This window comes from Loxodonta africana, chromosome 19 (assembly GCF_030014295.1).
Source record: "Loxodonta africana isolate mLoxAfr1 chromosome 19, mLoxAfr1.hap2, whole genome shotgun sequence".
NCBI lineage: Eukaryota > Metazoa > Chordata > Mammalia > Proboscidea > Elephantidae > Loxodonta > Loxodonta africana.
The window spans coordinates 26,711,296-26,739,061 of record NC_087360.1 but is presented as its reverse complement, the minus strand read 5'-3'; the positions used below and the strand labels follow the sequence as shown (position 1 = coordinate 26,739,061).

At 49.7% G+C, this 27,766-nt stretch overlaps 1 protein-coding gene across 5 annotated transcripts in view; it reads left to right on the top strand.

Moving 5' to 3' along the window:
• Window positions 1-26,523, top strand: part of NF2 (NF2, moesin-ezrin-radixin like (MERLIN) tumor suppressor) — an 84,723-nt gene extending 58,200 nt beyond the window's left edge. For 2 of the 5 annotated variants that reach the window (XM_010598753.3, XM_010598752.3), the window contains 6 exons: window positions 1,844-1,966; window positions 2,661-2,878; window positions 6,244-6,349; window positions 9,182-9,309; window positions 11,325-11,490; window positions 23,357-26,523. In XM_010598753.3, the coding sequence (XP_010597055.1) occupies window positions 1,844-1,966; window positions 2,661-2,878; window positions 6,244-6,349; window positions 9,182-9,309; window positions 11,325-11,490; window positions 23,357-23,407 (792 nt within the window). In that variant the 3' untranslated portion in view covers window positions 23,408-26,523. Of the gene's footprint in view, window positions 1-1,843; window positions 1,967-2,660; window positions 2,879-6,243; window positions 6,350-9,181; window positions 9,310-11,324; window positions 11,507-12,902; window positions 14,642-23,356 lie in introns of those variants that run through there. The other 3 variants (XM_003419073.4, XM_023559254.2, XR_002787960.2) reach the window with 3 other exon arrangements.
• The last annotated feature ends 1,243 nt before the right edge of the window (window positions 26,524-27,766 follow it).

The following is a 27,766-nucleotide window of genomic DNA, read 5'->3' as shown; positions in this document are numbered from 1 at the left end:
TGTTCCCTTTATTAAGCTCAGCACGTGGCCCAATTAATGCAGTGATCCAAAAGGCAGGGGATGTGGCAGCGGCTCTGTGCTGGTGCCTTCAGGACAGGGGCCTGTGTTCCCTGCCTGGCTCCCTGCTGTCGCAGGCCTGGCTCAGGAGTTGCCTCTGCGCAAGGCTGTGAGATTCTGTGCTGCGGCTGCTGCAGCTTCCCCCTGTGAAATACAATGTGCGAACTATTGATACATCCCAAAGAACCATTCCGTCTTCTCCTGGGCTGAGACAAGAGTGGAGCTATTGTTGATGGAATTAGAGGTGCAGAAGGGGTCTGCAGGAACTAGCAATGTCAAGGGTCTCGTCTGACCAGAGGAGAAAGCTGTCTGTGGGGTGCCATTTCAGTGAGGAAGAAACCTGCATTGTGCCTGCAGGTCAGTCACGTGAGATTTTCCAACTGAAAGGGCACTGGCAGGGTAGCTTTTGCAGCACACAAATGTTTAAGAATGCTGCCTCTCCAAAAGGACAAATATTGTATAAGACCACTATTATAAGATCTTGAGAAATAGTATAAACTGAGAAGAACACATACTTTTGTGGTTATGAGGAGGGGAGGGAGGGAGGATGGGAGAGGGTTATTTACTGATTAGTTAGTAGATAAGAACTACTTTAGGTGAAGGGAAGGACAACACTCAATACTCAGAGAGTCAGCTCAACTGGACTGGACCAAAAGCAAAGAAGTTTCCGGGATAAACTGAATGCTTCAAAGGTCAGCGGAGCAAGGGCGGGGGTTTGGGGACTATGGCTTAAGGGGACTTCTAAGTCAATTGGCAAAATAATTCTATCATGAGAACATTCTGCATCCCAGTTTGAAATGTGGCGTCTGGGGTCTTAAATGCTAACAAGCGGCCATCTAAGATGCATCAATTGGTCTCAACCCACCTGGATCAAAGGAGAATGAAGAACACCAAGGTCACACGATAACTATGAGCCCAAGAGACAGAAAGGGCCACGTGAACCAGAGACTTACATCATCCTGAGACCAGAAGAACTAGATGGTGCCCGGCCACAACCGATGACTGCCCTGACAGGGAGCACAACAGAGAACCCCTGAGGGAGCAGGAGATCAGTGGGGTGCAGACCCCAAATTCTCATAAAAAGATCAGACTTAATGGTCTGACTTAGACTGGAGGAATCCCAGCGGTCATGCCCCGCAAACCTTCTGTTGGCCCAGGACAGGAACCATTCCCGAAGACAACTCATCAGACATGGAAGGGACTGGACAATGGATTGGAGTGAGATGCTGATGAAGAGTGAGCTACTTGTATCAGGTGGACACTTGAGACTGTGTTGGCATCTCCAGTCTGGAGGGGAGATAGGAGGGTAGAGAGGGTTAGAAACTGGCAAAATTGTCATGAAAGGAGAGACTGGAAGGAGGGAGTGGGCTGACTCATTAGGGGGAGAGTAAGTGGGAGTATGGAGTAAGGTGTATATAAGCTTATATGTGACAGACTGACTTGATTTGTAAACTTTCACTTAAAGCACAATAAAAATTATTTAAAAAAAAAAAAAAAAGAATGCTGCCTCTCTTTCTTGGGTAGAGACTGGTCGCCTTAATTTCTTTGTTGTTGTTGTTTTGTTTGTTCATTTACCACTAAATTTTTTTTCAAAAGGCACAGCTTTCAATTTGCCAAGTGGTTTGGAAAGAAAGAGGGTGGTGAGGGACAAGAATGATACTGGCTACCTAAAGTAAAGAGAAGAAAAGGGCCCCCGAAAGGCAGTGCGAGAGACTTGGTGTTCGTGGGGGCCTGTGGCGCCCTAGGCCTGGGGCCCTGTGGTTGTGACTGCTCTTGTTCCTCTCAGATGGAGCGGCAGCGCCTTGCACGTGAGAAGCAGATGAGAGAAGAGGCTGAACGCACGAGGGACGAGTTGGAGAGGAGGCTGCTGCAGATGAAAGAAGAAGCAACGATGGCCAACGAAGCACTGGTGATTCCCGAGGCTAGGGCTCCCAGGAGGTTACATCAGAACAGCCTTGAATTAGGGACATTCGCTCTGACGCACTTCATTTTAGCCTTAAAAAAAAAAGGCAGTGCCTTTCCTTTCCACCTGTTCTGGCAGAAGCAGACTGAGGTTAAGTTTCCGCACAGCACGCTCCATTTTCACTGTGGGCTTGACTTTAGAGCAAGGCTTCTTAGCCTTGGCACTGTGATGTTTGGGGACGAATCACTCTTTATGGTGGGGGTGTCCTCTGCTTTGGGGTGTTGAGCAGCATTCCTGGCCTCTGCCCACTAGATGCCAGTAACACCCCTCCACCCTGGTGGTGACAATCAAAACAGTCTCTAGATATTGCCACATGTCCCCTGGGAGGCAAAGTCATCCCTGTTTTTGAACTACTGATTTAAAGGGAAAGTTGGTTTTCTCCCTTGTAAAGCATAACGCTCAGCTCAAGTGGGTACTCAGAAAGGTGCTCTTCCTTGTTCCCTATCAGTGGAGGCCTGAAAGACCCGTCTAGAAAGTTGGGGGTGTGGCTTGTCATCTGTTGCAGAGATTCACAGGGGGCACTCAGTGGCAGGACCCCAAGGAGTCCGAGACTGGTTTTTTTCTGACCTGTGTGTCCGAAGCCAGGGTCGGAGAATAGACACGTGGTTGCTATTCCAGCTGACAGAACTCTTCTCTGCAGATGCGGTCTGAGGAGACAGCCGACCTATTGGCAGAGAAGGCCCAAATCACTGAAGAGGAGGCAAAACTCCTGGCGCAGAAGGCTGCAGAGGCTGAGCAGGAAATGCAGCGCATCAAGGCCACAGCCATTCGGACAGAGGAGGAGAAGCGCCTGATGGAGCAGAAGGTGCTGGAAACAGAGGTGCTGGCGCTGAAGATGGCTGAGGAGTCTGAGAGGAGGTCAGCAAGGAGGGTCCTCTTCACTTCCCACACCGGCCCAGGGGAGGCACCCTGCCCTGAGTCAGAGCCCAACTACAGCTATCTGAAGCTCTTTCTTTATCTTCTGGGGTAGGGAGAGGGTCTTTCCTTGGTAGGTCAGGGAAGGCTGGGTGTTTAATTCTTTTTGGGGGCTGGAGCTATTAGAAGTGCGCCAGAACACAGCTCTCTTCTCACGTGGACCTTTCTAGTCTTGCATGTGCCTTTGCAAGAAGCCCTTCTCCCGTTGATAACTGTGTTTGCAGGAAAACCATTGAGCATGTCCACAGATTGCTTTAAGCTGAGGAGATGTTAGGAAGTTCTTTTTGCACTAAAAAGTCTAGTTCTTTTACCCTTGTTTTTTGGGGATGGGGACGGGGTACAGCAGTTACTTACCTTTAAAGCAGAAGCTAGGCACCCACCTCCCTGAATCCCTTCCTAATGCTGTGTCTCCTGAGGCAGATGGGAGAGGGGAACCAGCATCCTCTGGCCAGGATGCCCCAGCTCCTGACAAGGTTGAAGGATGGAACTGTTGCCTGTACATTTCAAAGACTGTTCTGGGCTCTGGGCAGTTCTGTCCCTGTAGCCTTCAGATAAACACTGGCACGTTCCCCACAGTACTTGGCTCTGTTGGTGTAGGATACTTGAATTTGGCTTTTAGCTACCCAGGCACATTCATTACAGTTTTCCACTCTGCTTTTTTCTTTTAATTTGCTTTATTTATTTATTTTTTTAATTGAACTTCATCTAGATGAAGGTTTTCGGAACAAACTAGTGTTTCATCAAACAGTACACACATTGTTGTATGACATTGGTTAACAACCCCATGACATGTCAACATTCTTCCTTCTCAACTTTGGGTTCCCTGGTGCATCCCTTTAGTCTTGTTTTATTCCATGGGACTGTTCAATCTTTGGCTGAAGGTTGAACCTCAGGAGTGGCCTCATTACTGAGCCGAAAGGGTGTCCGGGGGCCATAGTCTCAGGTTCTCTCCAGTCTCTGTCAGGCCAGCAAGCCTCGTCTTTCTTTTTGAGTTGGAATTTTGTTCTACATTTTTCCCAGCTCTGTCTGGGACCCTCTATTGTGATCCCTGTCAGAGCAGTTCAGTGGTGGTAGCCGGGCACCATCTAGTTGTATTGGACTTAGTCTGCAGGAGGCTGTGGTAGATGTGGTCCATTAGTCCTTTGGACTAATCTTTTCCTTGTATCTTTAGTTTTCTTCATTCTTCCTTGCTCCTGAAGGCTGAGACCATTGGAGTATCCTAGATGGCCATTCACAGGCTTTTAAGACCCCAGACACTACACACCAAAGTAGACTGTAGAACATATTCTTTATAAACTCTGTATGCCCATTGAGCTAGAGGTGCCCTGAGACCATGGTCCCCACAGCCCTTAGTCCAGCAATTCGGTCCCTCAGGTCCATGTGCCTACAGAGTTACCATGGGCTTGCCTTGTACAGGTTGTACTGGCTTCCCTAGTATTGTGTACTGTCTTACCCTTCGCCAGAGCTACCACTTATCTACTGTCTATTAAGTATTTTTCCATCCCCACCCCTCCCCTCTCTCGTAGCCATCAAATATTGTTTCTTTTTGTATGTAAACCTTTTCGTGAGTTTTTACAGTAATGGTCTCATGCAATAATTGTCCTCTTGTGCCTGACTTATTTTACTCAGCATAATGCCCTCCAGATGCCTCCATGTTATGAGATGCTTCACAGATTCATTGTTCTTTAGCGTTGTGTAATACTCCACTGTGTGTATGTACCACAGTTTGTTTATCCATTCATCTGTTGATGGGCATCTACGTTGTTTCCATCTTCTTGCTATTGTGAACAGTGCTGCAGTGAACATGGGTGTACATATATCTATTCGTGTGATGACTCTTATTTCTCTAGGATATATTCCTAGGAGTGGGATTGCTGGATCAAATGATATTTTCTATTTCTAGCTTTCTAAGGAAGCACCACATCGTTTTCCAAAAAGGTTGTATCATTTTCCATTCCCACCACCAGTGAGTAAGAGATCCGTTCTCCCCACAGCCTCTCCAACATTTGTTATTTTCTGTTTTATTGATGCATGTCAGTAATGCCAGGGTAAGATGGTATCTCATTGTAGTTTTGATTTGTATTTCTCTAATGACTAGAGATCGTGAGTAATTCCTCATGTGTCTGTTGGCTGTTTGAATGTCTTCTTTGCTAAGTTTCTGTTCATTTCCTTGCCCATTTTTTAATTGGATTATTTGTCTTCTTGTTGTGGAGGTGTTGGATTTTCTTGTAGATTTTAGAGATTAGACGTTTGTCTGATTTGTAAGAGCCAAAATTTTTTTCCCAGTCCGTAGGTTCTCTTTTTATGCTTTTGGTGAAGTCTTTTGATGAGCACAAGTGTTTAATTTTTAGAAGATCCCAGTTTTCCAGCTTATCCTCTAGAGCCCGTGTGTTGTTGGTTGTGATTTCTATCCTGTTACGCCGTGTATTAGGGCCTCTAGTGTTGATCCTATTTTTTCTTCTATGAACTTCATGGTTTTTGGCTTTATATTTAAGTCTTTGATCCACTTTGAGTTAGTTTTTGTATATGGTGTAAGGTATGGGTCCTGTTTCATTTTTTTGCAGGTAGACATCCAGTTTTGCCAGCACCATATGTTAAAAAGACTGTCTTTTCCCCATTTGATGGGCTTTGGGCCCTTGTTCCACTCTGCTTTTTGGACATCATACTGGGAGAATTGTTCCTTGTCTGCCCTGTCCCAGGCCCATTTCTTCCAGTATGTGCTCACCTTTCCTGAAGGTGATGCGTGTTGGGCCGGGTGCGCTGTGCCAGATCCTCTCAGGTGTCGTGCCCAGCCTGTGTCCTAGAGGGCAAGGCTCTGCACCAGGGCACAGGTGCCCTCAGGTGAGGGTGCACCTTCTCCTGGTGGTTGAGAGTCAGTCCTCATCCCACAGTTGTAAAGACTCTGCTCCTTCCATCTTCTGCCCTTTGTGATCTAATATAAGACCTTTGGCCCGCTGCACTCTTCCTTGGCCCAGCCCACTCTTAGCCAGAAATGAAGCACAGAAAGCTCTAGCCCTTCCCTTAACTCTCCTTTTGTACCAGTTGCAAAGATTCTTATTTGACTCTTCTTTCCACTGGCTTGCCTGCTCTTCCAGTTTAGATTTACCAGTTGAAATGGATCATATCCAGGAATGTTGTCCTTGCTTTGGAAGCTTTGATTTCATGCAAACGTCCTTACCCCGTGGTTTTTGTTTGCCTTGTGAACTGCATCCTTTGAGTCAGCCTACGACCCTCCTCCCCAGAGTGGGGGTTTCTTCCCTCCACTTTGTCCTCCTCTATAGAGCTGACCGCTCTGATTTTCCTTGCAGGGCCAAGGAGGCAGATCAGCTGAAACAGGACCTGCAGGAGGCCCGAGAGGCAGAGCGGAGAGCCAAGCAGAAGCTCCTGGAAATCACCACCAAGCCCACATACCTGGTGAGCACGGGCAGAGAGCGTCAGCTGGCCTGTGCTGCTGTAGACCTGGTGACCTTCTCTCATTCTTAACCCTTTGGTTCATCTGGTGATACCTTCCAGGATGACCGTTCGACCAAACATGTGGCAGACCAAGTTGTGCGGAGAGCTGGGAGTGAGAGAGCTGGCTTAGAATGTCCCTGGTCTGCCATTTGAACTTGGATTAGTTAGCCGCCTCTCTGGTTGCCTAGATGACAGGCCACAGGGTTTTTTCTAGCTCAGAAATAAAGTTTTCCTAAATACTATAGTCTCAAATTATCTTGAAGAGACTTTGCTCTCTAGCCTCTTAATGCTGAGCTGAATGTCATCTTCAGCTACCAGTGTATACCATATACCATCGTTGTAGTTCTGGCGAGGGGAAGGCTGTGTACCTCAGAGTGAATGACTGCAGTGCAAGAACCAGCTTCCAGCCTCAGTTCTGGGGCAGGGAGGCAGACTGCAGTTAAATGGGATCACAAAATGAATAGAGAAGCCTTTTTCTTTATTTTGTGTGTTCCCTTCAGCAAACTGGTTTATATCCCTGTCCTAGTCCATATATCTACGACAAAGTTACAACAAAGTCTTGTGACAGGTGTGTACAGGGTGCACTGAGTCCGAGGGTAGGAGGCTCTGCTCAGCCTGGAGGGTCAGGAGAGACCTGGGGATGGCACTGGGGTGAACATTGAAGGGCAAATAGGAAAATCCCAGGTGGGGAAGAGATGAGAGGGTATAGCAGGCGAGGGCTCTGGTGTGCCCAGGACTCAGGGCATGGGCACAGAAACGTGTGGTTACAGAGACGTCAGCGGCTAGGTTTGGGGTGGAGGGCAACGTGAGCATGAGCAGTTCGCTATTGCCACATGCTGCGGCTTTCTCTTACTGTGTAACAGTTGCCCCCCCCACCCCCCCAAACCAACCATGTGCTCAAAACACCCATTTATTATCACCTTTCAGGGATGGCGAGGCGCTCTCCGTGGGGCTGGATGGTCCTCAGTTGGGATCTCTCAGGTGGTTGTGGTCAGGTGGCAGCTGGGGCCCAAGTCATCTAGGGACTCAACTGAGCTGGACTCCCAAGATGTGTGTGTTTTCAAAACATTCACTGGAGCAAACTATACATTGTTCTAAGTGTACTCTTCTTTCTTAGCAAAAAATCTCCAAGGAGGTCATCTGTATCAGCTTTTTAAATGTATTTCCTTATATGGATGTATTGTAGTTCATTTAACCAGTTCTCTGTTGATGAGTATTTAGTTTGTTTTCTTTTGCAATTATGAACAAAACTGCTCCGAACAATCTTGGACACAGGTCTTTGCACCTGCATTGGTAGAATACATTCTTATAGATAGAACTGTTGAGTCAAATTTTTATTTTTGATACTTCCCAAAGGTATCAAATGCTCACCAGTGGTGCAGCACCTACGACCCACCTTTTGGAGAAATTGTTATGAAATACGCGTACAGAAGTATAACACACCCAAATTATACCATGCAGCTTGGTGACTTTTCACAAACTGAACACACCACGTACCCAGCACTCGGATCAGAAACAATGTTACCAGCACCCCAGAAGCTCTCTCAACACCACCTTTAGTACTCACGTAGACAGTTGGCCCTAGGCCTGTCACCCTCCCAGTGTTCTGAGCCTTGGCTCTTTCCCAGGCCCTGTCCTGGACTCGGTGAAGGAACCCAGGATAAGAAAGAGGCAGATCCTGCCCTCAGGAAACTTACAACAGTCAGAAGAAGGCTGTACTGCCTTCTTCTCTGCAGAGTGAGATAAGAGAAGTGCCATTACAGAACCACAAACAATGCTGAGACAGCAGAGAAAAGAGCTGTCATCTGCCTGAGAGGGATCTAGAAGGCTTCTGGTGAGAGATCGTAGTATTTCACATGGGTGACAGAGAGATGGAGGATGGAAAAAGGAATGGCATACGCAGAGGTACAGAGATGAGAAAGCAGAGTGGTTGAAGGGATCGTAAATGATCCTATTTGCTATTTTGTAGGACAAATTGTGGGAGAAGTTGGAGAGGTAGGCTGGGGCTGTATTTTAGACTCCCTTTTGTTCTGTGATGAGAAAGTCCTAAAACAAATGACTCCTGTGCTTCAAAACCTACTCTGGCTCCTCCTTCAGAATCCAGACCGCTGAGCATACAGGTGGAGCCCTTTATGGTCTGGTCCAGCCTCCGTCCTGCCTCCTCTCCCACTCCGCTTCCTCATACCCACTGTGGACACCCAGCCTTCTCGAGGAGCACTCAGCCCTCCCCGTGCTGCGCCTGTGCATGCTCACTGTTCCTCTTCCCTGGCAAGCCTTCTCTTTCTGGCACATTCACTGATGCCAGTGGAAGCAGCGTCTCCTCTAGCATGCCTTCTCCAGCTCCTCTAGCCCTGTTCACTCCCTGGCTACAGCATTCACCTTATTTAACCGTGATTTTCTGCGAACTCATCTTTTTCCTGAACAAGACTTTCAGCTGCTCAAAAGCTGGAAACCCTGTCTTGTTCTCTGCATCGTGGAGCATGGGACCTGGGTGTTTCTTAAGTGAATAAGTGAGTGAGAGCTTGTCTTTAATTTGGCTGAGTGAGGAATCGTTTGCCTGGATGTGGACTCTTTGGGGAGGTTCACTTCGCAGTGGCATGTGTGCAGGGATTGAAGAGAGGAGAGGCAGGAGGTGATAATTGGGACAGAAGGTCATGGTAATGGCGGAATGGCGGGGTGCCGTGTCGTGCCCATTTGCTTTTGTAGTTGCCGGAGGGTCAGTTGTTAACACAGCAGTGCCCTCTGTTTTCATATAGCCCAAACCTTCTAATCTGAGCTTTCTCATTAAAATAGCCCATGAACCCAATTCCAGCACCACTGCCTCCTGACATACCAAGCTTCAACCTCATTGGTGACAGCCTGTCTTTCGACTTCAAGGATACTGACATGAAGCGGCTTTCCATGGAGATAGAGAAAGAAAAGTACGTAGCCCTCCTGTGCCCTGCTGTGACACCACCACAGTTCTCAGGGAGTGGGCAGTGGGGAGCTGGTGTGCATAGATTGGGCCCAGGGATAGTAGGGGTCACTGCAGTAACCTGGTGCTTGTTCCTGCACAGGTTGGCTCTGTTCTCATCCACTAAAGGGGGATTTCTTAATCAGAAATTAAGGACAACAGACCTCCCAGTATAGAAATAACACTTAATTAGTGACCTGGAGTTCATAGTAGCTCTAAACCTCACCTGAAATAAAGGTCTAGCTTGTCAGGGATTCGAGTCAGTCAGATTTCTCTTCACATGGTAGTAGCCTGCAGTTGTTTCCCAGTTGTGTTCTCTCGTGGCTGGCAGGACTCCCAGAGATCCGTAGTGGTTTCCATGCCTAGAACAAAGGGAAGATAGAAGACACTCAGGCTCAAGGCTGAGGAAAGCATGCGGCCAGGACAACTGCCCAGGTTGGCCAGCTCTGCTTGGCTGGCTCTCCCTGCACAGCACCTTTATTTAGGGCCAGTGGAAGTAGATGGGAGTCCCTGGGTGGTGCAAACAGTAAATGTGCTTGACTGCTAACTGAACAGTTGGGGGTTCGAGTCTACCCAAAGGCACCTCAGAAGCAAGGCCTTGCAGTCTACTTCCAAAAAATCAGCTGTTGAAAACCCTATGGAGCACAGTTTACTTTGACACACATGGGGTCGCCATGAGGTGGATCAGTTCTGTGGCAACTGGTTGTACTAGTTTAGAAGTAGATCAGAGATGGAAAGAATTCCCACTGCAAAGGAAGTCCAACCAAGATCTCAGAGCCCTAGCTAAATGGGCTGCTGTTTTGTCATAGAGCCTATTGCTGACATCACACTGTTTTTGCCCATTCTCCGAAGAACAGTCACAATAGCGGCCATGTACTGAGTGCCTGTGTGTCAGGGCTTTCTAGCTTTCATCTCATTGGATTCACATAACTGATATCAAAGGGAGGTTTTACTGATCCCATTTTATCCATGAGAATCCAGACTAGAGAGAAGCTCATCCAGTGTCACTCACACAGCTGATGAGGAACAGAGCCAGGATCCAACCTCTGACCTGTCTGACTCTATAGCCTATATGCTTTTACACCTGTAGTATCCTTGGAATAATTTCCTTGGGAAATGGTCTCCTTGGAGTCCAGGTGGGCAACCTGGAGCCAGGCTGTGTTTCCTTCTGGGCTCTCCTACCAAGGGTATAGACAGGTATCCTCGGTAATCTATGTTGTCTGAGTTCTCCCAGCCTTCCTCCATAGTCCAGGCATACACATTATGTGGCTGTGATAGGGGGAGGCCACATCCTGTTCTAGGTCCTGCTTTTTTATAATTTCTGTTTCTTACTATCCCTGCACATGTTGATGGAGTCCATATACTAGCCATTGTAATCACTGTAGAATGTTCCTTTGCATGGCTTGCCTGTCCATGCCCTTATAGTGGGACACTGGGGTGATTTCCAGATTTCTACCATTGTAGGTGTTGTTGCTCAGTGTAGCTACTTGAAGGTGATAGTAAGGGTCTCATGGCCTCTTTCCTGAGGGGATCTTCTTTCTTGTGTTGGCTGAGTGAGCTTCTGTCATCTTTAGGAGATGCAGTCCCAAAACAAGTGGTGTATGGATGTGGCCTATCAGAGGATGTTGCTTGACTGAAATACTGCTCTGAGAAGGATCAAGACAAGGAGATTGTTTTGGGTGCCAGGTGTCTTGTTACCTGTGTTGTTTTGTACATAACTGGTATTTGTAGAGCACTTTTTATGAGAGTTTACAGAGGGCTTGCCTATATTTTATTTAATCCCAATTTTACGGAGGAGGGAGCAGACTCCAAGCAGTCAAGTGACTGCCCCAAGCCCCCAGGTCTGTGTGTGGCAGAGATGTCAGCGCAGGCTTCAGGCCCTGGGCCTCATGACAGGCAGCTCCCAGTTATGGAGCTTCTCAACCGTGATTACGTCTCTCACTGTTGCCAAAGCTGTGATACACGGTGTCCTTTTGCCAACAGAGTGGAATATATGGAGAAGAGCAAGCATCTGCAGGAGCAGCTCAATGAACTCAAGACGGAGATTGAGGCGTTGAAGCTAAAGGAGAGGGAGACGGCATTGGATATTCTGCACAACGAGAACACCGACAGGGGCGGCACCAGCAGCAAGCACAATACCATTAAAAAGGTACCCAGAGCCTCTTGTCTTTTGCTGATCACGACAGTCATTAATGAAATGTGAGGTTGGCATTTGATTTCCTCAGTAGCCAAGTCATTAGACTCTTGTCATTTTTTATATGTACTTAGTTGAGGAAATTTTTTGACTCCTGCCAGAAAGGGAATTTAATCTGGCAATGACTGTGAACCCCTTGGCTTGATGGAAGTGGAGCTTGTGTTAAAAGCTCTGATAAAATGAATCCCTGTTGCGGTATGTGTTTTGATCCGTCATTTAGCAGGAAAGTGGTTCTGTCTTTTAAGCCAAGGGGACTTATGCCCAGGGAGCTGCCTTACTTAATGAGGAAGCAAAATGAAATGGAAGCTATTGAGAATGGACTCTTCCTCTAGTCTTTCGTGTTTTTACGTGGCAAGGACTATAAAATTGTGTTCTTGATTTAGAGACCAAAGTCTGAATTTCTAACTTTTTTCCTACTTGAAAGGAAGTATCAAGGAGAGCCTTCATGTTTTAAAAGATGAGACTTCATTACGTTGATAGCAGTTTCTTATCTTTCTCCACTGGTAGTTCGAGCTCTCAGCATTTTAGAAGAAGTTAAATTCCATACTAATAATCAGCCCAAGAGTCACTTCTCTTATGTTGGGCAGAGAAGAAAGGTTCTCTCTTGCCAGTTGCTGCTCTGCTCTTTACTAATAGCCCAGGATCAGGTTAATACCTGTAATATAGGTGTTGTTAAGATAGGACTGGACATCGAGTTTAGATAATGACTGGTGTGGTTAATTTTTAACTCTTTACTTTGGTCTTTAAAATAGTGTCCCAGTTTAATGAATTTCTCTATTGTCCGTCTTTAAGCCGTATGTGAAGAGAGATCTTTGTTTCCCTCATTGTCGGTGGGTACAGTGGGGACCCCAACTTCCATCTAGACTCAAGTTAGTATCCGTGTCAGATAGACAATTCCTTTTAATAGTGTGACCTAAAAGGAAGGCCTTTCCACGTCTCTGGCTTGTGTAACTTGCTGAAATTCCCTTCCAAAACAAAATTATTAAGCAGTTAGCAAAAGAGGAGTTAAAAAAAAAAAAAAAAACAGGAAGGCCTCACCCAGTGAGCAGAGAAGTAAAACGATGAAGAGGCCAGGAAGCCAGTTAGCTCTTGAGCGAGCTCCCCTCAGAACCACCACCCCTGCCTTATCGTCTCAGCACCAGGGGCAGTTGAATCTTCCTGCAGCTGCAGTGACCTGGGCCTCAGCCACAGCAGCCTGGAGTGGGGAAGACTGGAGAGACCTGTTTCTAAGCCCTAAAAACCAACACACACAAAGTCACTTGTCTTGATTTCAGGCCTGTCTGAGCATTTTGTAAATGGCACATGTGGCATTGTTGATATCACAAGGGTATGTTTTTGTTTTTCTTCATTTTATTTTGCTGGTTTAGCCTCAAGCCCAAGGCAGAAGACCTATCTGCATTTGAGCCCTGAAAGTAGGTTATCCCCAGGTACTCTGTATGTGGTGATGGTACTGCCCTCTGTGATACTAACCTGTGCATGAGCTTGCCTGTCATTGTCCTCGGGCAGCGCCTGAGCCCTCCTGTGGGCAGGTGGCGCCTGGATGCTGGCCGCAGCATGCTTTGAGTCTGAGAGCAGGCATCCGCCCTATGGTCCGGAATGCTGCCTCGTCTGAAGAGCATGTCATGGGGTCATAGGACCAGTCGTCCTTCACACCAGTGTCACTGTTGGGCTGGGGATGGTCATGGCTTCTTGTCCAGTCAGGTGTGTCTAAAAGTCCTTTGTCTTGGTGGTGTACTCCTTAGATAAATAACCCTAGCATGGAAATGGGGACAATCTGGTTGCTTTTATGCCTGGTGTCTTTGACTCATGATCAAGACCTCCATGTGATGATAACCTCTAAAGACTCATGGTCACACCTGGCAGCTTCTGGCTTGATGAAGGGGCTGCCCATTCTCATTCATTCTTCTGCCAAGCCCCCTCTTTCTGTGCACATCCGTTTCCTTCTCGAGGAAAGCAAACAAATAGCACAGGGATCTGAATTGTAAGGAAATCTGAGTGTACCGTTTATTCCATCAGCACTCCAAAGGTCATCTCTGCTTCTGCGTCTCCGCGGCCTGGAGCAGCGTTGTGATCTGAGTGAACTCTCATTAGAACAGAGCAGTCGTGGGTGCACAGTGGCTATTGAGTGAATTAATGGAATGATTGCTGTTTTTTTTTCTGCCACAGTGCATTATTATTCCTGCATTCCTAGGCAGTGGGGAGAATTGACTGTGCCCAATAACAAAATGACATCCTGCCTCTGCTTCTTACCTAATCCCCCATAATCCCCCTGCCAGTGAGGCAGACAGCATCCGACGGTAACATGGGAGTTGCTGTTTGGAGCCCTCACTGCAGTTGCTGCTACTGGAGTAGAAGCAGCACATTGGAAGATTGGAAGCTCATGATCAAATGCTACCCATATTCTCCAATTCTCTCTACCAAATTCTCCGGTTCTCCCAAAAAATGGGACCTGGCATCAGATAGTTCCAATTTGTGGTTGCTATCCAAGCAAGAGAGGTTAGACATTAATGTACCAGACAGACCTCATTATAAGAAGGATTCAAGCTATCAGTTGGTTCCATGGCATGAACCATGATTTGTATGTGACACTCGTTCAGCAGGCTTCAGTTTCTTCAGCTTTCGTACCACACATGGGTGTTGAATATCCCAACAGTGAACAGTGCATGCAGAGCCAGAAATAGGTTGGCTCTGACCAGGGCTGTTATGACCAGCATCGGAATGGGCTGGCCAGGTGAGTCATGGCTCAAGCAGTGAGCCCCTGGGACCCAGCATACTCTGGGGTGGACTCACTTTGGTTTCCTGAGCTTTGTGGTTAACACAGGAAGAAGCAGAAAAGTCCTTTTTTTTTCCATTCTATGCTGTCAGATACTCCTTATACATGACCCTGCTCTTCTCCTTGATAGGATTTCACCTTTCTTCAGAGACCTGGTTCTGGCCATTAGTTCTCACTGAGCTGTTATCTTGAACAAATGAGGTTTGATTTTAATCAAATATGTACAGCTCCTAGGATATATAGGAGAAGTGTATGGTATATGTGTATATACACCCGTTGCTGTTGAGGCGATTCCGATTCACAGCACCCCTACAGGACACAGTAGAACTGCCCCATAGACGCTATGTCTGTGTCTATGGGGCAGTTCTGCTCTGGCCTGTAGCGGCTCTATGAGTCGGAATCGACTCAGTGGCAGTGGGTTATATGTACATGTACAGAAGGTTTTTTCTTTTTTTTTTTTAATGTCTTGGTATGTACTTGTTTTCAAATCAAATGGTGAAGGTCCAGTTAATTAAAAATTCTGCTTAATCAAGGATTAGTAAAAGTGTAGACTTGGCTTTTGATACCAAAAAACAAAAGAAAACCAGTTGCCCTTGAGTCAGTTGTAACTCATGATGTCTCCTTGTATGCAGAGTAGAACTGTGCTCCTAGGGTTTTCAAGGCTATGACCTTTTGGAAACAAATTGCCAGGCCTCTCTTCCAAGGCATCGTAACTATTTGCACCACCCAGAGACTCCTGGCTTTTCATACAACTGGAGGTATCTTAGCATCACTCGATAAAATAACAGTCATTTTTGCTACGCAAAGTTTGATGCAATATCCATTTTCTAGACTTAGCTGTTAGGTCCCTGTGGCCAGTGGCCAGGACTGAGGACCAGTCCCCTTCCTGCGCTGGAATGGCTGGGTGGGACCTGTTGCAGCCTGGGCTGACAGGAGTCTAGCTGAAGAGAAGCCTGCCTCAGGCTTCAGATGGGCAGTACCTGGAATGTCAAGGGCAGAGCTCCATCCCGACAGTCGGGGAGGAGAACTGATGGTGGTAGACCTAGAGAGTTTCTAGTGCCCTGGATCCTCAATAACCTTGGTTCAAACCAGCATGCATTGATTTGTGTTTTGTTTTTAGTGTTTTTTGATCATAGATTTCTTCAACAAAACGATGGTCATCCTAACTCCCACAGTCCAGGCATATTCCTCCTGCTCGTTTTCAGTCTCTTGCTCCAGTCTCAGTGTCTGATGCAGTCTCATCATAGGGATGGTGCAATGCTTGAGCTGCTCCAAGGGCCACTCCCCGGGGTGGCCAGGGGCTGTGGAATAAAGGGAGGATCTGTTCTCTTGGAATGCCGAGAGGCGGTCCAGTTGGGTAACTGAGGCTTGGCCTCATCTCCCTGATGTGGCACTTACTTTCTCTATAGGACTTACTTGTTCATAAGTGTCAGTTTCTTTGCCTGTAAAAGGGGAACAAGGGTCCTCGCCCCACAGGATTGTTAGGAGGATAAAGAAGGTCATGCACAGTAAAAGCTCCATGAGTTTAAAAATATAAAAAGAAATAAAACCACGAGTTAACTTGTGGCTAGGGCTGAAGGCAGGCTTTGTGGGCTGCACTCCTGCATTTATGTATACACTTTGTGATAAGCATGTTTATTAATTATACCAAGAATTAACTTCAGCAGTTCCTTCAGTAGTTCGTTCCCTTGTACATGGGGTTGCTATGAGTTTGGAACCAGTGCAGTGGCACCTAACAACACAGTTGCTTTTGATACCCAATTTGGGTTTGCAAGGGTATATTTTTCTCCTTCTGCTAATCTTAACATTTATACCTTAACAGCCCTACATTTCCATTTTTCCCATGCCCACTTCAGGATTTTGCTCTCATCCCAAGGGATGGCTTTCACTCTCTCTCAGTCCTAAGCTGGCCTGAGTGTCAGCAAACTAGCTATCGTTTTTCGACCATGGTCCCTGAGGGAGCATGGAGTTTCAAAGGCAATAGACAAATGAGAACTACTGGAGGTCATGGAGCTGAGAAAGCTCATTTTATTAGTGGAATGGTTTGAACCCTCAAGGTCCAGCTGTGGGTTTCCGCTGGTGGAGGAATGGAAATAGAGGAGCCCTGACATTTAGCCGAAGCTCAAGCCACCGCTTTTGGATCAGGAAGACATAAAAGTCCAATGTCATCTTCAATTTGTGCAGACTTCCCTTGGAGATGCAGGATGGGTGAAGTGATAAATCACAGGAAGAGATTGGATATGCATGACAAGTATCTCCCACAATTAAAACAAACAGCCAGAGCCTCCTTGGTGACCTCTGGTCTGTGTCGCCAGCCTCGAAGATGCTGCTAAATAGTTTATACTTAATTATGTGGTTAATACGTTCAACCCTCCTGTTGACCCTAGTGGGCCAAGTGTCTCTGCTTCCATTGTCTGGTAGAGTGTCCTCTGCCCTGACGTAAAAGGCAGGCTCCCTGGCTGCAGAACCTTCCCCTTGTTGGAACGCTGCAGTGGCGAGAGGGAAGAAATTACAGTGGCCTGTGGTAACTCTTGCTCTCGGCTCCCGTCTTGTCAGAAGCACAGGGAAGGCCTTGGGAGCTAGGGGCTGGTCCCAGGGAGCATGCTCTTCCCAGACGGGCCACCTTGCGTTCACTCCTACCTCACACACCAAAAAAGCACTTCAATTTCTAGGTGTCTCTTTGGGGGATTGCAGTTTTTTTGTTTGTTTCTGGTAGCTCTCTAGAGAGTCTACCAGCCTGTTTTCCAAAAGACGGTGCTCCAATTGCTGTATTTGGTGGGGAGGCAAGCAGTTGTTCTTTGGGAGGTGCTGCCTTGCCCGCTATGATATTTTACTGCCATTTGGAAGTGCCTGAGGACATTATTTGGGCCTTATTTGATGTAGTAAAACATCTCATTTGGTCCCGCAGCACTGGAGATAGGTTCCAGTGCAGCTCTGCTCCCGGCACCTGATTTGTTACTGCAACAGTGGGAGGGAAGAGACTGGATGCAAACTCATTCTGCGGGCGCGAGGTTCTTTGCTTCTGACCCTTGCCACCATTTCTCATTTGATGTTGGCAATTTAAAAATGACGTCAGTATATCTGGATTTTTTTTCCCTGAGGCACTCGCGCAACCTGCTCCGTAGGTGTCGTTGAGCCTCCAACTGCCCAGTGAGGTGAATCAGGCCAGTTAGTCCATTTTTCAGGTGGTGGAATGACGTGGCAACGGGCCCTGGGCAGGTGCCACTTTCCAGACATCTCTCTGCAGCTACGGGCTCCTAAAGGGTTCACATGTAGGAGGGAGCCCCTGGATTTTCCATGGCAGGTTTCACTCTAGAGCAGATACAGGAGCTAAGACCAAATTGGATTTGTTAATTGGGATGGACTTGGCCTTTAATTCCACCTCTGGTCGGGGATAAGAGTGTGGACAGCTCTCTCCCAGTGCACATCACCAGATGGCATTTAGGTGCAAGCTGTCACTAGCAAGGCTGCAGAAAAGCTTCATCGGCCCATTTCCAGCAGCTATCCCCCCTCAGTAGCCGGTCCCCCTCGACTCTGGTTCGGAAGGGAGGGTGTTTATCACACCCACACCACAGAGTAGGCCGGAATCTGCTGCTGGTGCTTTGGCTGTCACCTTTCCATTCCAGAGTCGGCTTTCTCCTGGTAGATCCCAGGCGCCAAGGAACCTGCATGTCATTTTGCATCTCCTCCCTCTCCCGCTCCCTAATTTTCAATATGCAGTGGCTGAGAGGAAGGGTAACATGATTTTAGGGCTGGCATTTCAATTCCACTGCATTTTTATGGGACAAGCCGCCTCTCAGCGCCTGAAGTTATTAGGTTAGTATCTAAAATGGGCTCAGCGTTGTGGTTCGCACTGTTTAAAATGAATTAAACTCCCCCTTCCCACCTTCTAATTTCTCCTCCCTGGGGATGAGTGGATTGAGGCGAGGCCCTTGGAGACTAGTTGGAGGAATCCTCGTGCTCTGATTAGTTTTGTTCTCCCGGCTTAATTGTAGCACTTCCTTTCTCTGCCCATTGATAGCTGAAGTGGCACTGTGTCCTGCCCACCCCCACTCCACCCTCTTTTGCTGTAGGAACGAGATTATCACAGTGAGGCCTTGTGAATCAATTTTCTCTCTGTGCTGATGGAAGTGTAATTCATTCTTAATCAAGCAGCCTTGCTGCTGCAGGCTTCGTGCTGGAATACATTTAGTTATCCTCCCATCACTTTGGGAAGCGATCCCCCCCAAAAGGACTTTTAGAGGAGAGCGAGCTGGAAGGAGAGTTGGCAGCCGGCCTCGTTCTGTGTTTTTCCAGCAGGGGGCACTCTTGGGAATGACGCTGGAGGAGCCATTGTAGCTGCAAGCCTTCCACAGCCGATGGGAGGGCTCAGCCTTGTGTTCCTCACAGGTTCCTTCCAGGCTTGCTGTCTCCAGGCCCTGGGGCCATTTCTCAAAAGTGGGTAGGTGCCAGATTGGTGTATCTTGATGGGCTGCCTGAAATTCCCAGCCCATAAACAGGAGCCAGTTGCATCTAAGTTTTGCGTATGTACCTGGATTAGGGAGAGTCCGCAGGGTAGCAGGTCCTTTCTAGAGTTTAGAGGAGCCAGCCACTTGTCCTTTTCAAGGAGCCAGATGTGTCTCTGAATCAGCTTGTTTAGATTGGGTGGATGTGTCCGTTTTTGTCATGCCACATGTAGTTTGGATCGCTTGATGAGGTCTGGCTCTGCCAGGTGGCTCCCCTCCTGCCCTTTCACAGCCTGGTGGCTGTCACCAACAACTGGCAGTTAGATGGGAGAAATAGGCAAGAGGTGAGGTGCCTCTGCCAGGGCTGCACTGGGCGGGAAGGAGGTGCCAGGCCCCAAAACCAGATCAGCGTTGTCATCAGGTGAAAACAATGCCGTCTGTATCTGCAGCAGAGAAAGAAAGGACGGTTGTCTTCTCAAGATGGAATTGGATTAGTGACAGACTTGAACAGCCGGTTCAGTCAAGAGAGAACTTAATTCCTCCTGTATTATTCACACAACTGATTTTAATCAGATGTGAAAAGACAGCTGGAAGAGAGAGCGGGTCAGCCTAGTGCCTGGTGAGGAAACTTCGTGTTCTTTAGTCATCTTTGGAGAGCTGGCGAGAGTGCTTGGGCTGGCGGCTTTGGCCGCAGTCGGCCCTGTGGTTTACAGCCCTCCTGAAGGAGATTGGCTGTGTGCTCCCCATTTTTGGCCCTGTCTGGACTCAGTTGTGAGTTTTGAAGGACAGTATATGGCAGCTGTGGTCCTGGTCATGTTTGGGCAGCACTCCACACACTTGTCCTCCAAAAGACTCAAAGAAGTGGATCATATTTGCCAGGCCCAGAATGACTCAGGCATAGTCTGCGATGCCCCTGATATCCACGTCCTGAGGCTTTTATGCTTCACCACCTGCTGAAATTCAGAGAGATTTTCCTGGATAACCTGCGAGGTGCGGCCGTAGCAGTGCGGTGTGTTTGAGGAATTCCCCACTGTCCTCCAGACTGGATGGCTGTGGGCACGCAGACAACTTTGTTTGGAATGTGGGGTGGTAGGTGGGACTCAGGAGACCAGCTTCAATTCTCAAATCACAGGGCCTTATTTGGGTCATCTCCGTGGAACCTTTCGGCTCTTCTAGCAAAGGTGCTTCTTTGCTGTACAGAAAGGGTCGTGCCAGTCACTGAGTAAGAGGACTGACCACACGTCGACACGAGCTTGTCCACCCTCCCAACCCCCTTAGGACATCAGAAAATTGCAGGGAAGCCAGGGAACTGTTGTTTGACGATTTTCACAAGTATAAAAAGAGGGCCCACAGAGGCAGATCTTATTTTAGAAGGGCAAGATTTGTTTATGTTCCTCTCTTTTATGAATACCTCCTGCCTGTAGCTATGCTATAAATGTAACAGTCAGGGAGCCTCCTAGGATGGGACCTGCCATGCACTGCTGAGGTAGCAGGTGTGAAGGCTCTCGCAGGTGAGGGGAGCCTGTGCACCAGGGGTGTGGTGTGAGGCAGGGAGGGGAGTTTGCAGAAGCTGAGGTGGTGCCCTGAGGGGAAGAATTCTGGGCTTTCTTTAGAAAACCTTGGGCCCGTGGGCTTCTGATTCCTGAGTTCCAACCAGAGGGAAAGAAGCTCAGCTTCTCCTCGTAGACCTTCCCCACCTGCTCTCCAGCTCAGGCTCAAGGGAGCACAGACTCTTTGAAGCCAACATTCCGATGTCTGAGATGAAGATCACTGCCAGGATGGAAGCAGGCCGAGGTCATGGTGGCGACTGCAAGGGCTCTAGCTGCGGTGGGCAGGGAGCCTGCACAGTGGTTTCCTTTGAACCACCAGGAACTGTACAGTGAGGTAAAAAGCGTGGGCTGAGCGGGTGGGCCAAGTGGGGGCGGCAGGTGGCACCAAGCCCCTGCTGACCGGCCTAGGCCTCTGTCCAGTAGGGCTGCCTCTCCCTCTGACAGCCTCAGTGTCTTTGGAAGGCTGTGCCCCCTCCTCTTGCCGAGGCCACGTGTCTTTTGTGCTTTCCTCCCTCTTCACAGTCAAGGACATTCAGCTCCCCTCAGTGCCTCTCTTTGGAGCCGAGGAGCAAACTTCTGTTCTTGCAGGATAAGGGATCAGGCTGCACCACCACGGTGCCAGTGTGGGGTGAGAGCTGGGAAGCATGCTGCCCCCTCAAGGAGCACTGTAACGTAACGAGCCCACACTCGAGTAACTGGGATCTGGTGTGGCCGGAGCTGCCAGAACTCTCCCCTGGCACCTCAAGGGTATAGCCAGACAAGCTCCTTGGCTGGAGGAGGATCCAGGAATTCTTGGAGCCAGCATTGTGCAAATGGTCAGAAGGCAGGCTCTCTGAGGCCCCTACAGGGCTGGGCTTCCGCCTGGTGAGGTGGCCAGGCCTTTCGGGGGCATCTGCTTGTCCTGCCTCGGTGGCCACAGAGGCCAGCACCACGCATGACCCTGCCTTTGGCCTCACCCCTTTCTAACTGGCCCTTCTGCTCTGCCCCCCTCATTAAAAGGAGAGGAGCTGGGGCTGGGGGAGGGGAGGAAGTGCGCGTGTGATTAGTAATAACAGCTGTCAAGTTCTCAGCGTGTGCCAGGTGCTGTGGCGCTTACACACGTTTCTTGATTAACCCACACATCACCCTGTGAGGAAGGACTGCTGTCACCCCACTTCACGGCAAGGGACTGAGATTTGCCCAAGGCCACACAGCTAGTGGGTGGCCCAGGTGAGAGCTGGATCCAAGCAGTCTGAGCGGTGCCTGTGTCGTGACTCGGTGCAAGGAGTTGACTCACAGTGGCTTTAGGCAGGGCCCTGTCCCTGCAGGGTCAGAAGACCAGCTGAAGAGGGGACTAAGGTCTTCTTGGAAGTGTGGGAGAAAAATTATGTGGAGACATTGGCTTTCACACCTTTTCATAGAAGCTCTTCCCTGAGAGGATTCTGTCCCAGCAGCTAGTTCCCTGGCCGTTGAATCTCTTTCTTCCCCCACTCCAGTCACCATCCTGGTTCTCAGTGTCACAGGGCACACCATTCCTGGCCCTTCTCCACTGATCGTTTAAGGAGAAACCCATCTCAACTCAGCTGCCTTCTGAAGGGAGTTCCGTGTCAGCACAGAAATGAAATGTTCTCTCCATTCCCATCAGAATTGGGCTTTCCAAAGGGCTTCTGAAACGGGTTCCACTGAAGAAAACAGCTCAGACACCTTCTTGCATTCAGATTGTTAGTCAGGAACTTCAAGGCCAAAAGCTTTGGCAGGATTTAAAGCGTTGCTCTCAAGCTGTCTCGTTTTGAGCACACTAATGCCCGGCTGTCTTTTGATGGTGAAGTGGTTAGTTTGAGCCTTCCTCCCCCTGCCTTGTGTGGAGCTGCATATGGTCCTGAGGACTTTGTAGATTTAGGGGCTACCAGAGGTGTAGAGAGCAGGCCAGACTGTGTAGCCCACCCCTGTGGGTCTCACCCCAGAGGAAAAGGGTGCAGAGAGACCTGTGTCGCTGAGGCTGCACAGCAGCCTTCTCAGCCCCGTCGGGAGTACTCACCTCCCCTTCCACCATCTTGCTCTCATTGCCGTCTACATCTTACTCATTCAGCAGACAATGTTGGAGCTCCTTCCAGGTGCCAAGCACCAAGCTAACGCTCCAGGGTATGAAGTTGCACAGTACATGCCCCCTGCCCTCCGAGAACTCCTGTGGGCAGTGCTGGGGCAGGACATGGAGCACATGGCCTCGCCCAAATGGTGGGCTTCAGGGTAGACCTAGGAGCAGGGATGGCTCTGTTTGGGGAGATGCTGGGAAGTGACCTCAGAGTTAGGAAATTAGGGTTCACTGTCCAGGGGTTCACAGACTCCAGTCTGTATCCCCAGACCAAGTGCTGACCCCCTGCAGGCTTCTGCACCTCTCCCCGCCTCCCATCTTCGCCACCTTCTCAGTGCAGTGTTCTTCCTGAGAGGGCCTGGAGACCAGATTGGGAGAACGACCGTGTTTCTGGACAGAACCTGTCGTCCCTGCCTGAGCCAGCCCCACTTACAAAGCCCAGTGCCTCCCAGATTGTGGATGGAAAGCCCACCTTGGCTGCCGGTCAGGGAACAGTCTGCTTTGGGTCCTCCTGAGGAACTGGGAGTAGAGGAAAGGGCGAGCTTTCCCTCCTCCAACACCCTAGGATGTGAGCACTGAGCCGCTTGTGCAAGCCTGCCTGTCCCCTCTGCACTGGGAGAGGATTCGCCTCCCAGGCTGGCATTGTCGCAGACAACACACCACAGAGACATCCCGGAGACACGGATGTGAGAATCTACAAAAACATCGCTTGTCTGTGATGTGTTGGTGACATTTTCCCACCAACATGCTTTTGCCCACTAGCCATCCCTCCTGGCATGCTCCTCATTTAGCACCTCTAGTTGGAATTCTTGGGCAAACCTGGAAACTTCTTTGGGGTTAACCACCCACTTCCTGAGTATCTATATGAACAGGCTTCTCTTTCCCTCTAAGTCCTTTTCGAGTGAACCTGCAGGCAGGATGGGGACCTGGTGTCAAAGAGCAGAAGCCACATACCCTCAACGTCTTCTCTGTTTTCTTACAGCTCACCTTGCAGAGCGCCAAGTCCCGAGTGGCCTTCTTTGAAGAGCTCTAGCAGGTGGCCGGCCACCCAGGACCTGCCATTGCTGCTCCCGGCACCAGCGGGATGGGTCAGACACCATGGGGACCCACCATAGGTGGGCTGGCTGAGAGCTTCCATAGAAGCTCTAGAACTTTCCCCAGCTGAGTGCAGAGCCCAATTCACTTCATGTGCAATTGCCTTGAACTATGGCCCCGCAGAGATTTCTCTCATGGGGTTCTAGTTCTCCGGACCTGAGTCTTTAATTTTTTTAAGAAGTATTTGTCTTTCCTCTTCTAATGTGGGAACCTAAGCTTTCTTTGTCAAAGTCTGGCGTGTGTCTTACTTACTGTCCAGGGCTGGTTCTCAGCCCGGTCTGGGAAACGGGTGTAGGGAGTGAAGTGCAGAGGCCCCCTGGAAGGAGAGAAGGCCCACGCCACCACCCCCAACCACCTTACCCAGGATTCCAGAATGCTCATCACCACGGATAAGGAGCTGTCATGCAGTGAAGAAGCAGGGCCTGCTGAGCTCAGACCCAGAAGGGCCTGCCTGCCGGCCTGCCAGCCACACATTGACAGTGAGCTGCCCAGGGACCCAACACGAGAAAAAGCCTTGAGCCCAGGCACCGCTGAGGAAGTGCTCTCGCTGCCAGCTGGTGGGGAATGGGAAAGGAAGCTGTATCTGGGGAAAGAATTTAGGCAGAAGCTGTGATCAGGGGCTGGCTGCCAGTGGGGTAGCTTGGAAGCAGGGAGATCTGCCCGTGAGGAAATGGGCACCCGACAGAACAGCCGCCATCCTCCTCCTGCCACCCCCAGACCAGCATCCAAGAGGCAGCAGGGAGCCACGTGTGGTTTCCTGTCTCCCTTTGGCTGTAGCCTCCCCTGCCTGTGGAGGCTGGGGAACTCTCTGGTCTTGTTGTAGTCAGTACCTAGTAACCTGACTGGGACCTGGAGGCTCTGTGGGGCTCTGAGGCCCCACAAGTGCTTCTTGCTGACCCAAATGTCAAGTCCTTCTCTGGTTCCCATTTGGGCTACATTCTCTCCTAGCAAGAAACTGCTGATCGTATCATCTATCCTCCAGGCCATGTGCCACCAAGCCCTTCCCAACCCATCATGGCACCTGGGCCTCATTTTGCCTTTGCTCCTGTCCCTCAGTTGTAGTTAGGTGCTGTCCAGTAGATTCCAACTCACAGCGACACCATGTGACAGAATAGAACTGCCCTATAGGGTTTTCTTGGCTGTAACTCTTAAGGAAACAGATCGCCATGTCTTTTTCCTGTGGTGCCACTAAATGTGTTTGAACCACAAACTTTCAGTTAGCAGCCGAGTGCGTAATCATTTGCGCCACCAGGGCTCCTTTTATTTTCCGTCATGGGGGCCACGTGGAGTCCCTTCATGCCCCTCCCTGCGCAAGACCCTGGAGGGGTATGTCCACTCATCGTGGGCTCTGCATGTGCTGACACATGACCGCCCTCAGTGCCAGGGCAGCAGCGGGTCACACACCACCCTCATAGCTCCGTTGTTCCTGGGTTTGGGGCCACCTTCTTACTCTGTCTTTTCTGCATGGCTGGTGTTGCTGCCACGACCAACCAGAGCCCTTCAGATCCCTCCGATTAGGCCGCTGTGCAGAGCAGGTGATAAGTCTTAATGGGTGGAAAGATGCTTATTTAGCGAAGGGATGTGAGGGCCTGGAGATCTCCTGAGAGCGGAAGGGCTCTGTGGCAATTCTGTTCGGTTATGACAGGCTCATGGGGATCCTCCCTTTTTCCCCACAGTCAGGCCGACCTAGCAGTGTCCCAGACTGGCCGCAGCCTTCTTGGCCCACCTTAAGCTGAGGGAGTCAGCTTCTCCCCATCTGTGTCACTGCAGACCCCTTAGGACTCTGCCTCTGGAACCGGAGCATAGGTGGCTGTGGCTGAGAGCTTCCTTGAGTTTCCCTGTTCTCAAAGGCCTCTTTCCCCCAAGATGTGCTCCCAGCCAGGGGAAGAGTCCTCAGTCGCTGAAGCTCAGGGGTTTGTAAAGTAAGGCCTGGCTCTGTGTCGTGGCTCTGTCTCAAGCTTAAAACCCCTACCTGCATTTCCACCAAGAGTTGTTTTCCTCCCAGCCTGTAAATTTAATCTTTAACTGTGGCTGCGGGGCATAGGAACATGGTGATGGTTTATAAAAACATTGTCGGGCTTTATTTTTTTATTATTTAACTGCTATATGTGTGTGTCTGAAGTGGAAAAATGCCAAGTCCTCAGGCCACAAGGGAGCCGGCTGGCGTCTGAGCTGTGCAGAAGCGCCTTCGGGCCGGAGCCAGCTCATAGGGTCAGCAGAGCCAGCTCAGCCACGCTCCAGCTGTCCCTAGAGGCGAGAACTAGCAGGCACCTCCCCAAAGATGATTAAGGCAGGAAGGATGGTGGCCCTCAGACAGGTCTCGAGCCCCACTGGAAGGAGAAAGAATGAAAAGAGGAGCTCGGTTTTCAGAGCCTTGCACCTGTGTCTGAGGTGACAGTTTTCTTTAAGTGAACATGTATGTGTACGGCATCCGAGCCTGTCAGGTCAGGAAGCCTCGGAAGTCCAACGAGAGCAGCACCCTGGCCGTGATGATTTCATTCACAAGCACTTCCAGTGGTCCCCGGGCAGGAGCACCACAGTAATAAAACCGTTCATGAGGTCAGCGCCCAGCAATACTGCTCTGTGAGGCTGTCCACCTCGTTCATCCTGATCGAGGCCTCACCTCAGCCACAGAGTCGCTCTGACCTGTCATCTCCCTCAGTTATTCATGTATCCGCCAGGCCCTGCTACACAACACTCCATGGCATTGTGTTTTGTAATCTTAGGGACAGGCGTTTCTCTCTTCCCCCTTTTTTTTTTCCAAATCAAAACAGCAAGTCCAGAGACTGACAACCAGCTCTAGAGACTAAGTGTTCCTTGCTGACAGGGCTGGGGCCTGGTGGTCCGTGGGAGCAGCCTTGGCGGGGAGACAGCCCCTCCCAGCTGCCTTGGGGCCAAGCACAGCTCTCCTGGGCTCCCAGGGAAGCTTGGTTTTCAAAGATGTCACATGGCACTCCTTCAGGGGCTGGATCATGGAAGGCTATTTTCTATTCCGGGGGATTGTTGTAATTTAAATGATTGTTTTAATAAAAATTCTAAGCTGTAAAAAGTTTATTTGGGGGCTTCCTCAGTTTACTTGTTGTTCAGTGGTGGGGCTGCCTCTTGTGGGGCTCTCTGAGGAAATAGCACCTCTGTTTCCCTGTTCTCAGGATTGCAACTCCAGCCCCTCGGTCACCTCTTTCTGGTACCGCTTGTTACTCCTGCCCCCCGAGGCTCCCTCCCCTCTTCCTGTAAGGCCTGCCGGGTAGCGAAAAGGGCCCTAGGTGGGTCCTGGAGCCTCCATTTCCTATCTCTGCGCCCTGCCTGTCCCTAGTTCTTGACCTGAAGACTGGGCGACCCCTCCATGTGCTCTAGCTCCTGGGATTCCCCATTCTGGGCTGGGAGTGGAGGCGCTCAGAGCCATCGGGACTCAGCTCTGAATGCAGAGCAAATAAGCCACGGCCCTTGTTTTAAAGACAACCCCAGCCCCCAAAATACAGCACAGTAATAGGCTCACACTGACATCCCAAAGTCTCCATTAAGTGGAGTTAGACTTAACACTCTCCTGTGTTTTGGTTTTGGGGAGATCTGTTGAGTCCTCTGCTTGTAGAGTTTGTTTTGACCATGCTTGTAAACCCAAAGTGGCCAGCCGCCCCTCATGGGTAGTTGTGGCATTGGCAGTACCCCTGTCTGGGCCATTCTGGGCCCCGTCGTCCTCTGCCTTCGGCCCCCACCTGTAGCGCTGTGTGCTGGCAGCTGCTCCCTGGGGCAGCCCATCCCAGAAGCCTTCACTTTGGAGGAGCGGATAAGGAGCCACCCACGTGTTATGAGGTGCTGGCAGGAAAGGTGTTGGTGAGAAGATTGCGGCAGCCGTGTCTAACCCAATTTCTTGCCAGTTTGGGGAAGAGAACGTTGAGCCATACTCCTATTCCCTGGCTTCCCCCAGACAGCCCAAAGCCGCATCTCCACGCCGAGAGGCCAAGTACTCTTCTCCCTCCCCAGCGGGGCAGGCTCCCTGGCAGCTTGTCATTACTGCATTATGGCCGGCTGCAGGCCGCAGTCCCAGCTCCATTGGGAGGCCCAAGCCGAGAACAGGAGACAGCTCCGGTCCGCGAAGCAAGGACAGAGGCAGCTGAGGAAAATTACAGAGCCCACTTCCCAGCAGCAAGGACTTGGGCTGACTCAAGAGAGGAACCCCATGGTGTCCTCTCGCAATCCCCACTGGTGCCCATTTCTCAGTGGGCTGGTAGCCCCAGGCTAGCTAGCACCTGGCATGTTGCCTGTGAGCAGAAATCAAGGCATCTCCTGAGGAGCTGGG